Raw genomic sequence first — 14,120 nt, 5'->3', positions numbered from 1 at the left:
TCCCTGAAGCTTCTGCAACAAAATAAAGAGGGAAAAATAAAACAATTTTTAAAGAGACTAGGGGAGCAGAGTGGAGTAGCCTGTGGCCGCTTCTGTAAGTACCTGACCTGTATGACAACTAAACACTCTACAGTCCAGCCACCGCCCTATAGCCAAGACATTGCCATCTCATGGTATTAGTGCTGCTCGTCTGCTCAGTAAAAAGAGATTCCTTAAATTTCCAAAGATTACTCTGGTTGCTTCCAGGGCTCCTTGTCGAGCCAAGGCTCGATAAAGCGGCGACGAAGCTTGTGCCCTCACGGAGGAGAAGAAACATTCATTTCACAGTGACATCTTTATGGAGCAGCAGCAAGTGGACTTTAAAAGGCAGAGATACAGCCGACTCCACAACAGAGCTCTTTTGTACTGGTGCGAGCAAACGTGACGTGGCTGAAATACACATTATATAAAATGAAAACCTTGACATTAGGTAAACAATGAGCACAACAGCTAAGTTTAGTAACTGAATAACCAGTAGATAACTTGATTTCTGATACAACATTAGGGATGGGCTTTAATTAACTAATGAAGGCTCTCCAAAGTAAACAGTCCCTGCTAGTTTCACTCACCGGGCTCCACAACTTCATATCTGCTCAAGGTGGCGCTCAAATGAATGAGGGAAACTCAGGCGGAAGTTACTGGGCCGAAGAAGAGGGAGTTTACAGCGGCATAATGGCGGAGAAAGCTAGGTTAAACGATGCTCCATCCTCGTCCAATTCTCTATGTTGTGAATAAACAGAGAAATCCTGCACTTTTAACTTTTCATGGACGTTTTGTTTTCTTCAGTTAGACCGATATCTCACTTCTATACAACAGTGCACTTTTTGTCTGGTAAATTCAAAGAACTGTGAGCAAAGAATTACCTAAATTTATTGAAGCCGATTAAAAAAGTGTCTTCATTTATCCAGGATGTATTAGTGCACCTCACCTTAATACAAATGCACTGACTACATGATCATTTAAGCAAAATGTTAGTCATGTGGCCTTTGCACTGTGATAAGAATTCACCGTTTGTTTTCCCTACAGCTTATATGAGGTGGTGTGCCCCTGCCATAAACTGCTGTGTAAAGCAAAGCACGTTTTAAGTGACAGTTCATGTAAATTTGAAGTGTGAAGCGCTTCCATTAAATGAAAACGTGACTGATTTGAACAATCCTTTGTTTACCGAGGTGACACAAACAAAGCAAAAGAAGCAGCAGTAAACCGGCAGCTCCCGTGAAAACACTTTGGTTTGGCAGAGTGAGCGATTTATAAACTTAGCGAGTGCACATCTAACTGTTAAATGTACAATTGTGGGGCCTTATATAAAATTAAATGCACAGTTGTCTTTGTGTGTTTGAGTTTGATGTTCTGACGGTCACTTTGGGAGATCAAAGTTTAATTAAATTAAATGAAACTCTTTGGGAGATTAAGTTTATGGACATGATGGTGTCAAGTTGCCACTTCTCCTCAAGGGAGTTATTCCCAAAGAAAAACAAAAACTGAGATGTATTGCTGTGTCAAGTGAGGATGTCCAAATAGGATCATTAGGAAATTAGGATCAGCTATCCTGCTCTATTAATATTGACATACGCGACAAAAAACCACTCAACATGACTTAACCACTAGTTTGTTTGCTGTTAATGGAATAGTTTTCAGTGGTTCTGTGTGTTGAGTTGTTTTTTTGTTTTTCCTTGTATATCTCTTCATGAATAATAGAAGAAGGTTTGACATGGTCCTCCAGGCTGCTGTGGAGTCAGGTGGCCGCTGGAGAAATCCAGGCCTTTCAGCAGCAGGGTTAATTATTCAACCTGTCAAATAGACATCGACCATCGCGTTCTACGTGAACGTAACATTCATTTCCCTCTTTAAAAGGTTAATAATGAGCCGGGAGAACAAAGACTCAGAAATATGCAGGAAAATAAAGGCTTTCTTTTAAACTCTGCCTCACAGATGTGACATTACACCCCTTTGTCTTGCACACAGAGATAAATCTGTCCAAAGCCGTATCATCAAAATAAATGATCTGTACGTAAGAACGAGCCAGACGAGCGCTGTGTAATGAAGCATAAGTGTGAATGTGGATCTGAACTCTCTCGTTGTTTGAGTGATGCTCTGTTGCCTCCTCAAACGCCAGGAGAATCGGCGTTTCAGCTGAGGTCTGTGGTTTTCTGGGGGAAAACGCGAGCCCGCAGGCCGATATGAGGTTTTATTTTCTTCAAAGCTATGTTCACTAAACAGGAAATAGTGTGGGAGTAAAGCGCATGCTGCATTAGAGCGAGGCGCCCCCTTTTAAAAAAGGGAAAAAAAGAAATCAATGACATGAAAATGTGCACTTACATGACTGCAAGTGCTAATAAATGAGATAATGAGGAGAAGCATTCAGAGCTGGACGGAGACTGAGGAGATCATGAGGATCGTAATAATTATGGCTCAATTTTTGTTTAATTATATTTCAGGATGTGGCCATTAAAGAAAGGAATCTGTACTGGATTATAGCAACTAAATTAGAGCTTGCCCTCTGGACATGGAGACCAAGTCCTCACATAATTCAATCATTATCCAAGGAGGAGGATTTCATTTAGTGCTTTTCTAGACTTAACAAGAACACTTGCTGCCAGCGGCAAAATGGGACTCAAGTGTTTTGCCTAATTCAGCATTATATCAAGTCATGTTTTATCTGGTGTCAGATACTGACAAATGACACTGGTCATTTATGGTAAACATTAAAGTGGACCATTAAAAGAGGAACTTTTTGAACTTTAAAACTTTACTTTTATACAAATCATTGAATGAGGATTCTCATTGCAGGTCACAATTTTCTTTCTCAATTGGACTCATTTGCCAGTCTAACTATATATAATATCATATAAAGTTGTAATTCATATTGAATATCATTCCAAATAAAGGCATGAACAAGTCAGAACCTGACATGGATATTGTAGAAAAGTGTCACAGAGTGCCAGAGTGACATTTAGGTCACACGGATCGTAGCGGACTTAAAATGTGGAAGAGTTCTGCCATTTGACTTCACAGAATATGTAGCAAAATAAATACAATTGATCTACTGCTACTCAACAATACAAACACAAACCTAAACATGGGCAATAGAGTCAAATTTAAGCTCAAGATGCAGAAATTGCTGGGAAAAAAAGTACCTAACGTTTCTAAAGATGGATAAGAGGAGACCAATGTTCATGACAAAAGTAAACAAAGAAAAGTTAGTTCAATGACAGCTCTTCAACTTTCAGAGCTGTAACAAACTTGTACTTGGATTGATACTGATTATTCAATTAAAAAGGAGCCATGGGCAATTTTCTTGTGTTAGTAAAACACAGAGTGTGCCCTTGCAGTCATATAAACATGCTAAATATGTTTCCTTCTTCATTTAATGGTTTCAAATTCAGATTTATAATTCAGACTTTTCAAGCTGTTGAACACCACAAATATCTGTGCTCACCTCCAGAGGAAAACATTTTAGTGGTTGTGCAGTGAGGCCGTCTACATAGTCCGCATGGATCCTCGAGGGAAAGGGCGGACAAGAATCTGCTTCAACTTTGAAGAAGGTAAACCTGCTTTAATAGGTTTTTACGAGATGCAGCCAACATTGCTCTTTGCTTTACAGCTGTTGGTATTTGTAAAGTTGCATGGTTAAGTTGCTGATAAACATTAAACAGGTAGCTGTTTTTTTATGATCTGGTTAATGGCTTCTCATGGAAAACAATGGATGAGCCATACTAAACAAAGTACGGTAGTTGATGTTGTTTTAATGTTGAGGCTGGTGAGTGTATTTCTGTGAAATTGAAACCTGTGATACAATGCGTCGTGTAAAAACTATAAAGAAAGACACACTGCTCATGTTCATAGAGAACAACAGTATATTCTCCTACTGTTTCTGCAGATGATGTTGGTGCAGGAGCGAGAGACTGACAGCTGCATGTGACACTTTGGTGCTTTGATTAAGTTCGCATGAGAATCTTTCCTTTCTTGAGCAAGTACCATTCAAATAAGGGTCTTAAGTGTTCACTGAAAGAATCAATGTTGAAGGAGGCAACACATAGACCCGCCCTCCCTCCCCTTCTCTCTCCTCTTTATTCTCTAGTTCTCAGCCTCTCTTTTCATCATAATGGGCTCCTTTCTCTCCTAATGGTCTTCTTCTCACAGAAACACCTCATTCGATTTTGCACAATATCACTGATGCATCACCAGAGGGGCCTGGTAATTGGGGGAAGTATTCCCGTTCAAAGACTTCTTTAGTGGAATCTCACACAGTGTATGTCACACTGTGTGAATGAGGAGAATTGACAGATGTCAGAAAAAGCCCATTTGAAGTGACACTTCATCCATGATGCATCATTCCAAGATAGAAGGGGCCAATCACACAGATTCATCACTTAGGGATGGGTACTGTTAGTATTTTATTGATACCAACTCTGACAGCTACTGCTCCTCGACATTCATCAATAGTCTTATTGATGCTTCATGAAAGTACGGTAGACATAAAAGATGTGAAAAGATTTAACAACGATTTCATTACCGTTTCTTTAAAGTGTAACAAAAGCTCTAAAAAGTGAAAAACTGTGTATTGAGGAAATCGCTACACATTTAACCATAGCGAGTGTTCCCTTCTGTAAAAAACTATGAGCTGAGAGGCTGCACCAAGGTCAGTGTGGTCCTGTTAGGAGCAGCAGAAACGACTGCAATAAGATATACTGCACTGCCACGTATTTATAGACTTTTGTTTTTCATGGGGTTGTCTGTGTTTTGCTAAATTTAGCACAGCGAGTGCTTGTCCACCACGGTCACTGGAGAGTGAACTACTCAGCAGCTTCATCATTATTAGGATATACTGTAGTTGCAAAACAGAAAAACACTAAAAACTAAAAAAGTTTGAATAAATGTTACATAAATATCAATAGCAAGCAAAACATATTACTATCAGAGCGCCTAAGCCCAAAACAGGGCGTTTGGGAAAGCTTAATTCATTTCATTTAATATATTTTGAATGTAATATTGGGGATTTCTCTTATTCCATAGAGCAAGAGTGTTATCATTCTCTAGCTCGGAGGCTTCAAATCAAGGTGAAGATATTTTCCCTCTGTTTATTACATTACAATGAGCTGTATTTAAACCAGTGACCGCCAGATGATCTCATTCAACATTTAACTGCAATCTCATTACTTTGACGGTTGTTTCAAGTAAAATAATGCATCACTGAAGTGTATTTGGTTTCAGGTGGTTTGTGTAATAAAGCGACTCGGTCTGATTACGTCGAACTCTGTTATGCCCCCAGGGTTAAGGGCAGATGTGGGGAATGGCAAAATAGACACAGCTTGGCCTCACAGACTCGATGTTTAACTGAGTCTGTAACAACAAGTGACAGACGATTGCTTCATACAGACACTTAATGAGGAGAAACTAACTGCATTCAGACAAGAAATGTTTGGTAAATGAAGCACATACTGAAAGAGCAAACTTCACTGATGAATTATATACATAGCTTTATAAAATAAACTGAAATCCTTCCAATATTTGTCTTTCTGGCTATGTGGATTTAAGAGCTGGGCTGTAAACAAACAAAACACAGACAGCACACACACATATTAAATGCACTAGACAATGAGTTTAGATCATTCAAATAGAGCCCTCATTCACCACACCAGTCTTGTTTTATGATGTTTATCCAAACTCGATCTATACGTTTTAAGTTGTGAGGTATTCATCTACATAATTCTCATATTTCCTCCTATGCAGAGCTATGAATGTGACACCAATCAACAGCACAGTCTGTATTCAGTCAAGAACACTGATGTGTGTTTCGGTTGGTTAATTGTACAATAACACATTTATATCATATTTTTGGTTAAAAATGCTGAAACTGATTTGATTCACTGAAATGTACATACTAATGAACTGAATATTTCAGTGCTTTCAGTTGCTTATTTGAAATGATCATTTTATGGTCTTAATAACTGGCAATTTGAACAGTAACAGGGACAAAAAAAGTGATGCTAATCATATATTTTATACTGGTCCCATAAGCTCTGCTTTCCCTTTGTTTTATGATGACTAAATTTATCGCACAAAGGCTGCATTATCCCTTAACCAAAACACTGCAAATAACTGTGCCCACACAGTCTCTCAGCATCTACCTGTTTATCTTATACACAAACTACAGCTGCACGCCGTGATTCAAACGGAAACACCCGTCTGTTTCCCCCTTTAAGACTACAAAGTTGTAGGTGAGAGCATCTTATATTTCTGCATTTAAAATGCTTTCTGACAAACGGAAACGCCCCAAGAGCATCGACTGAGCACTTGTGCTGCCGAGGTTCTAAGGTTTTCAAGATTTGAGGGTGTTTTAAACTTTCAGTCACCTTATCACCATTATAATCAACAATTTATCTATAAGAACAAATAGAAAACGTGCCAGAAATATCTTCTTCTGGCAGGGGTATGGTGGCCCTCCACTCAACACTACTTGGTCAATGCACATTTATCTTCAAACAAGAACACATCCTGTGTGCAAAGTCATGCAGTGGCTGAGGCAAAGTGAGATCAGCTCTGCAACAGGAGGTCGGGGAATCTTGTCTCCATAGATGTAATTTCGTCCTTCCTTCTGTTAAATCAGACTTTTATGTGATTATTACAAGGTGGACATCCTTGTAGGAAAACACTAAAAAGGACAAATGAACTCCCAGTTTCCTGTCAGCTCTCTCTCTCTCTCTCACTAAAATTGAATGTCCCCTTGGGAGAAAACTGAATCTAAAACAATTAAAAAAAAATCTTGTCATTTGTAGACATTTATTTTCCAACTGGAGACTTGTGTTTTGGTCCGACGTTTATGCCAAAATCATACTTAAAACCACATCTATTATTTACTTGAGATATCTTTATCTAACGCACATTATCTAACGAGCACATTTTGATGTAAAAATACAGAACAAAGTGTGATCCTGAGGAATCATAATCCATATAATCTGGACCCACAGGAGATTTTACCATTAGCACTCTAAATATCCCTGATTGTTTTCATACTAATCTACATATGAATTATTTGAAAATTCATGAAATGTTAAAGGAAAATGCCTCTGTTTGGATTCAGGTTAATGGCTTCTTACTTGGGGTTATGCACCAGCCTCCCTCCAAGTTTAGAGAAATTTTGTTCAGTAGTTTTTACATGAATGAGAGAAAAAGCAAAAAAAAAACCATACATCTCTGATAACATAACCTCCTTGGTGGAAAATAGAGCAAACTAGGAAATTAGCCAATACCTTGGAACAGCAGCACGTGTGTGTGTGTTTCGTCTTGTAATTCAATGTGACTTTGCAACCTGCAGAGCGTAATTATCTCTCAGAGACCTGATTAGAGAAGACCGTGCTCTCTCGATGCTCTTTCTTACACAAGAAAAAACTGTAGAGAAAGACTTTGACTGGTGTCTGATCATTCAGTCCAACAGCTGAGCAACTTACATGCAGCGTCTCACACACACTGTAAATACACTGTATATCTACGCACAATGTTTCTATATACAACATATACTCAAGTGCCATCTTGCTATGACGAACTATCACACAAATACTAGTGAACTGACTATTGCAGCAATCAGGGTCGAGGTTCCATCAGCTCATGAGGCATAACTGTACGTAAATATGTAAATTATTCATTTCAAATTCACTCATCACTTCCCCTTTAGTCCCCCTGACAACGGCTGGTCCTGACAAGGTCACTGTTATACCAATAAAAGGTCCAAACTTGAAAAAACAACACACTGCCTCACAGCTGAATGCTCTTGAGTCCCTGTCTGCATCACAGATAAGAACATCTGAGAAGCAGAGGATCAAAGCTGCAGTTTCACCTCCCCAAGCTAGAGTGAGAGAGTGATAGCGAGAGAACAAGACAGGGAGAGAGAGAGAGAGAGAGACACCTTTCTTTTACTTCACTGTGATTATGTGTGATACGAGATGAGCCTGAGGTGGCTTTGTTTAGAACAGAGAGTGAAGTAAAAGTTTAAAAAAACAACAGAGGGGAGGAAACCAACGCTGCCCTGCAGAGTGAGGACAGCCCGGGTCAAGAGACACTGGATGAAGTTCCTCCTCTTACAACACAGGACTCTGATTAGCCACCCAGTCTGAGGCCGACAGATGCAGCAAACCTATTAATTACCATCACGTCACATAAAAGATAATGTTCTACTCATTGAGGTACACATAAATCAGACAGTGTTTCATTGCTGTCTACATTAGTCGCACTGCCAATAGCTGCCGAGTACTTTTATCTCCAGCCTCAAAGCAATGTTTGCAGAATAAGGAATATGAATATTACCCCGAATTCAATACACATTGAGATATTGCAGATAATTGCTACCTGGCCTGACACTGATTTAATTTGCATATTGATTATGATTTCTAACCCCCTGATGACCTCAGAGATTCTTCTTTTTTTGCTGGGATATGTTTTTCCTCTGTACCACTACTTCAGAGACTGTATGTGTCTGAAATCTGTGGCTTCAGTGTGATTTCTGATGCAAAATAAGTCATTACAGGTGCTGGTGGTATTGAATTTCCTCCTTACTACACAAATTAATAACGCTATTGGGTTTACAAAAAATGTAAATGCATCATAGAACAACCAAGGTTTTTAGTATTTCCCCATGTCATTACTTGGATCCAAAAATCTTTATCTTTTTGTTGGGCTCAAAATAAAATGCTCTCAAACTGAAAAAAGCATGTTGACTTTTCTAGAAGCTGTTATTTAAAAATAAAAATGGTAGAGTGGTTTTATGTCATAGGGGCGTTATGATGTGGAGGACACACACATGTACACACACAAAGACCCACACACAATTTTTCCTAGGAATTAGGTGTTTTTTTCTGTCAGTGAACGCTGACCTTTAACTCCCTGGCAAACTCCACATGGTTGTCGTAGACGAGGACATTGGCGATGAGGTTTTCCTTCTCCTTGGAGAAGGAGGAAGGTCCCTCTGTGACATTTGGCTCAACTATCACCTTCAGCAGAGCGCGAGGACACTTGGTTCCATCCCAAACCTGAAAAACATGAAACCAGGAAAAAGAGGATTAGTGAGAATCTGCTGTGTGACCACACTATAGACTTTAACAGTACATGTCCATCCTGCCTCGGGCTTCACAGTCACATTTATTTCGAGTGATATTTCAGGGATTTTTGAAATGTGGTTGAAGTTCAGTCACATAATCAAGTTTACGCTCTCACAACAAAGGCCAAATCTAATGGTCTCCTGCTGCCTTATTTAGTACGTTTGTGTCAATTATGTAAAACTAAATGAAGGTTTTTAAACATCAAAGTCACAAACAATGACTTTACAACACGGCACGCCATTTACTTGATACTAGGAAGAATAAACGATTGTTTTAGCCCTACTAAAGATTAAAATTCACACAACATGTACTGTAAGTCTGAATGAAATGGTACTAAATCAAATTTCTCAAAGTCAGACTTTGAGAAATGTGTCCCTTCAGGTCAAATTTGGCTGATGTATTGTAAAGCGTAAAATTAGAGAACACTTAACATACTCTAAATGAATAGTGACTTTAGGTGCTAGATGTGAGGCAAAATCAAATCAAAGTCATTTGTATCGCCCAGATTCACAAACCACAGTTTGCCTCGATGGACAAAAACAGTACATGATGCAACAGCCTCTGTTCTTAGATCCGAAAACAACTTTCGCTCTCTTGCTCAGACAAAACAGGAGAAAACACTGCGAAAACCTCAGGAAAAACCACAGAAAAAGAATCCCTCTTCAAGGACTGACAGATATGCTGTGGATGTCTTGTCTACAGAGAGGCCTTCTTTCTTGATCTAAAAGCTTGTTTCACTTTGAACATCTTCTCCCAGTAGTTGATGTGTTGTTGTGTAGCAGCAGGTTGTTACAGCTCAGCACAGCTTCAGCAGTCAGTGAGAGCAGTCTGGCAATAGACCAAGATTCACAGCCAAATCCTGTTCAAATTTATCTCCTCTATCAGCCTTGCTTTCAGGAAACCAGCCATCACTTACAGCCTCATTTCTGTTCTCAACACTGAGGTGGAGAGTAAGAGATAAAATAAGACAAAATACCTGAGTCCAAATCCCACTGAGGCCAACACACTGTGAAGCAGATTTACTACATGACCGATGAAGACTGAAGGGAAACAGCTCCATTATTCCAAAGGGAGGAAGAAAAAACCCCCAATATAAACTTTACAATACAAATCGAGGTAGGTTGAAGGTTGTGTTTAAAGGAACTATAATCAGAGGAATAGGTGGGAACAAGTCACAACACAGCGAGACAATAAGACAACAAGACATATTAACATCCACAACAAGAAACAAAACAGGTGTGTATCTATTTAAAAGAATAACAAATGGACACAATCTGACAGTAAACAGCCTGGATCTCCATTTCTAGTCAGTGTGCATGTTAGGAATGTTAAGCATAAAAGCTATCACTGATGTTAATAATCTGAACAGAAGCACTTATATTATAATGCTCCGCTGTCAAGTTATGTGGAAGTCATGGGTGGGCTCAGGGTTTACTCTAAATTGGGAACAGGGCCACTTATTTTATTAGCTTTTTTTTTATACAGCTTACAACTGTTATGGTCTTAATCAGTGGATAAAAAGTGCTCAGTTGTCATCACATGACCTACTTGTGTATAAGAGATGCCTGGAGCTGTATCCTACTGTGTGTTCCCCTCTTCACTCTGCTACTGTTGCAGTGTGTTTCTCTTTTTTGAGATTTGTTGTTGTTATATTTTTATAATTATATTTAGGTGGAGCATAGATTAAGTTCAATTTATAAGGTAAAAGGAAATTGCTTTGATGGAAAAAACATTTTTTTCAGTCAGCCTTTTCTGAGTAAGCATTTCACTCGGTGTGTGAAAAATGATTCAGTCACACTGTACCAACTCAAAGGGGATCAGAATATGTGGTTTAACATTAACTCAATTTGATTTTATTTGTTTAGCACTGATTTATAACTTATTATCTCAAGACAATTGACATAGTAAGGTCAAGACCTTACAATCATTATAGAGAAACCCAACAGGAACACAGAGATTTCTTCCTGTTGGGTTTCTCTATAATAATTGTTTCCTGAGAACCAGACTCAGTGTACGGCCATCTGCCTTGATCGGTTGTGGTGTGACAGAGGAGAGAAAGGAGGAGGGGGGAGCGGGTAGGAAGGTGAAAAGAAGAAGAATGGAAAGGCGAGAAGGGCCAGGAACAGTTATTTAACAGGTGTGTTTGTGAATGACATTTATAACAATAATCATCATCACTATCATCCACATCATCATCTTGTCCGGGGTATAACGCCCCTCTTGACCATCATCAGACAACAGACAACAGTGAGTGTGCAGTAGGACTGTCTCCCAGTAGGTTGGCCGTACAATGAATTCTCACCCTACCGAATTTTCATTTGTTACCACTGCATAAAAACACCGCATAAGCAGCCTTCCATTCAGCGACACATCACTTAGAAAGACTAGTCTCAACGAGGCTGGGTGAGATCTTATTTTAAAAAAAGGTCCTATATACAAGATACTGCCTCAAAAGACACCAAGAAAAAAACAAGACCTATGTAAACACACAGAATAGCAGGAAACTCATTTCCTGAGCAGACTGCGACATCACACGATATGCCTCTGTCTGATAAAGCAGTTGCATTTGTGTGCCATCAGAGACTTTAAAACCTGTATATAATTATGCTTCATTCAAATGTGGTTCAAGTTCCACATAAACTCACATGATTTACCTTTGTCCAAGCTCACCAGTCTATCTGCCAATGATGACTGGAAGGTTTTGAAAGTGATGTAAAAAAAAAATCCTCTTTTTACTACGTTTGGTAGGTAACTAGTTACACTTTGTTTGAACTTCGCTAGAGTGCCCTGACAGAACATCAGAAAAGTAACCCTTTAGAATAGCTTTTGCTCAGGTTTCTTACCCTCAGTAGGGTGCAAGTGGTATCAATAGAGGCTTTGGCGATCAGTTGGCAGGTGAGGTCGAAGTACGAATTGGGCTGAACACCAGCCAGTGGGATTGCAGGAACCGAGGGGATGAGATTCTGGCTGGCTGCCCAGGACCGCAGCTCCCCCACAATTCGTCTGTCCTCCTGGTCAAAGTGGAAGGAGCGGCTGGAGGTTCGTGGCTCCACAGCGCTGGCCACTGCTCCATCAAATGTCACCACGGAGAACCCATGGGTGTTGAGCAGTGTTATGGTATTGTTGAAGAGCTGAGCCTGTGTAAAAAAGGCCCATAATAGGTGAAAACTTCAGCTTCAGTTCAAAACTTGGCATTGACAAACACAAATGATGGGATGTGGTTTAATATTTTTTTTCTGCACCTTGACTCTGTGCATGCGGATGATGTCTCCAACTTGAAAGACTTGTGGATGGTCATCGATCTTGTCACAGAAGATTGTGCAGCCAATCTTCTGGTTTGACTGATCAGTGATCTTCAGGCTGGAGCAGAAGTCTGAGGAAACAAACAAAAAAAGAGACAAATTGTCAGAAGGAAACATGAGCTCTGAAAAAGCTGCTCTCCATAAATTACCACATTTTAATGAATAATGAGGTAAACACAAATATTTGGGAATTTAATGAATCACATCAGTTAGTTATGGTCCATGTTGAATATTATTCAGACATGACATTATTTAAATCTATGTCTCCACTGCAAAGTTTCTACACAAGGGTAAAATTAAAGAATTACTTACAGACCTATAAAATATCATAATAGCTGTAATAACAGCCTAATTTCAACTATATGTGCATATTTGGAGGACTGCTTTGACCAGTAGATTGAAAAGCTAAGTCTTTACCCTTAACAGGGCTGTTGGACGGTGACACTGTGTGTGTGGGTGTGTGTACTGTCTGATGAGATGGATTTTTTACTATAAAAGACACCTAAGGGCCCTCAAAGATCATGATGATGATCCAACGAGGAAGCTGCTTTCTCTTCATTGTCCTTATAGACAACTACAGACATGTACACACACTTACTTCATCATCCTGTCCTGCATGGCTGCAGGTCGACTCAGACTGAACAGTCTGGTGTTCATTTTCTGATCATTTCCACCACTCTTCTTTTGTCATTCAGACTCTCTGTCGCTGAGTGCCAACAGCTCCGCCTCCTAGTTCTTAAGTCTGATTGCTTCCTCTACACTTTGGGTTGATATCAGCTGCAGCAGTGTGTGTTTACAAGGAATGACCTGAATGACTAAACACTGTCCTGCATTGTGATACTGACAGGTACTGAAGCTTTGAAAGCAAGCAGCCTTTTCAACATCCATTATTACACCACAGTCACAAGTGGCGTCTTTGCGATTCTCAAAGGCTTTAGCACTGTGGCTGCTTGTTGTTATTCACATTACACTCCAACATTAGAGAGAAGGAAAAGTGGAACACATGTTACCTAGAGACTGCGGGCAAAGGTAAAATACCCAAATACTTTGAAAGCATAGTTCAAGTTTTTTGATGTTTGGTTGTATGAGCAACTGACACACAGTCTGTGCTGACTGTGCTGTGGACACCTCCTGTGTCAAGAAAACCAGCCTGAGACACAGGGGGCTCACTCTCAGTAAACAGACGTCTGTCAGCCATTTAACGAAAAGGTTGCAGGTCATACAACCACATTTAAAAAAAAACCCAAAAAAAACAGAATTGTCGCTTTGAGGCTGATTAATTATAGACTCCCTATAAACTGAATCAATAGACAATAAGGCTCTTAACAAACCATAACACACCACAATAAGAGATGTCGCATACAAAAGTTACATTATTTTATCATTATTCACACACATTTGATTTGGCAGAGATTTGTACACTGGGTGTCCTTTTCTGACAACCCTCACATTTATCTGGGTTTGGGAGCTGCACAAGGAGTACAGTAGACTGGCTGCGGTTAATTTAGAGTGTCCAATTAACAATGAGCTAAAGGGATTGGGTACCTTGCTCAGGGGTACTCCAACCCTTGACCTGGCGGGGACTCAAACTGGCAACCCTTTGGTCACAAGCAAACTTGTCTTTCCGCTTGTCTATGGGGCTGCCCATTCGATCACTTTTTACTATTTAACTGAAATGTCAGGA

The 14,120-nt window shown here is 39.6% G+C and overlaps 2 protein-coding genes across 7 annotated transcripts in view; both read right to left on the bottom strand.

Moving 5' to 3' along the window:
- LOC122776381 (receptor-type tyrosine-protein phosphatase zeta-like) overlaps positions 1-14,120 on the bottom strand; it is a 940,026-nt gene that overhangs the window by 30,866 nt on the left and 895,040 nt on the right. The window lies entirely within an intron of this gene.
- The window catches only part of pot1 (protection of telomeres 1 homolog), a 46,638-nt gene that overhangs the window by 15,137 nt on the left and 17,381 nt on the right, over positions 1-14,120 (bottom strand). For all 3 annotated transcript variants that reach the window (XM_044036914.1, XM_044036913.1, XM_044036915.1), the window contains exons 8-10: positions 12,377-12,507; positions 11,978-12,271; positions 8,910-9,065 (exon numbers count right to left, since the gene is read on the bottom strand). In XM_044036914.1, the coding sequence (XP_043892849.1) occupies positions 8,910-9,065; positions 11,978-12,271; positions 12,377-12,507 (581 nt within the window). The remainder of the gene's footprint in view (positions 1-8,909; positions 9,066-11,977; positions 12,272-12,376; positions 12,508-14,120) is intronic.

The sequence above is a fragment of the Solea senegalensis genome, linkage group LG10 (assembly GCF_019176455.1).
Source record: "Solea senegalensis isolate Sse05_10M linkage group LG10, IFAPA_SoseM_1, whole genome shotgun sequence".
Lineage (NCBI taxonomy): Eukaryota > Metazoa > Chordata > Actinopteri > Pleuronectiformes > Soleidae > Solea > Solea senegalensis.
This window is presented reverse-complemented; position numbering and strand designations above follow the sequence as displayed.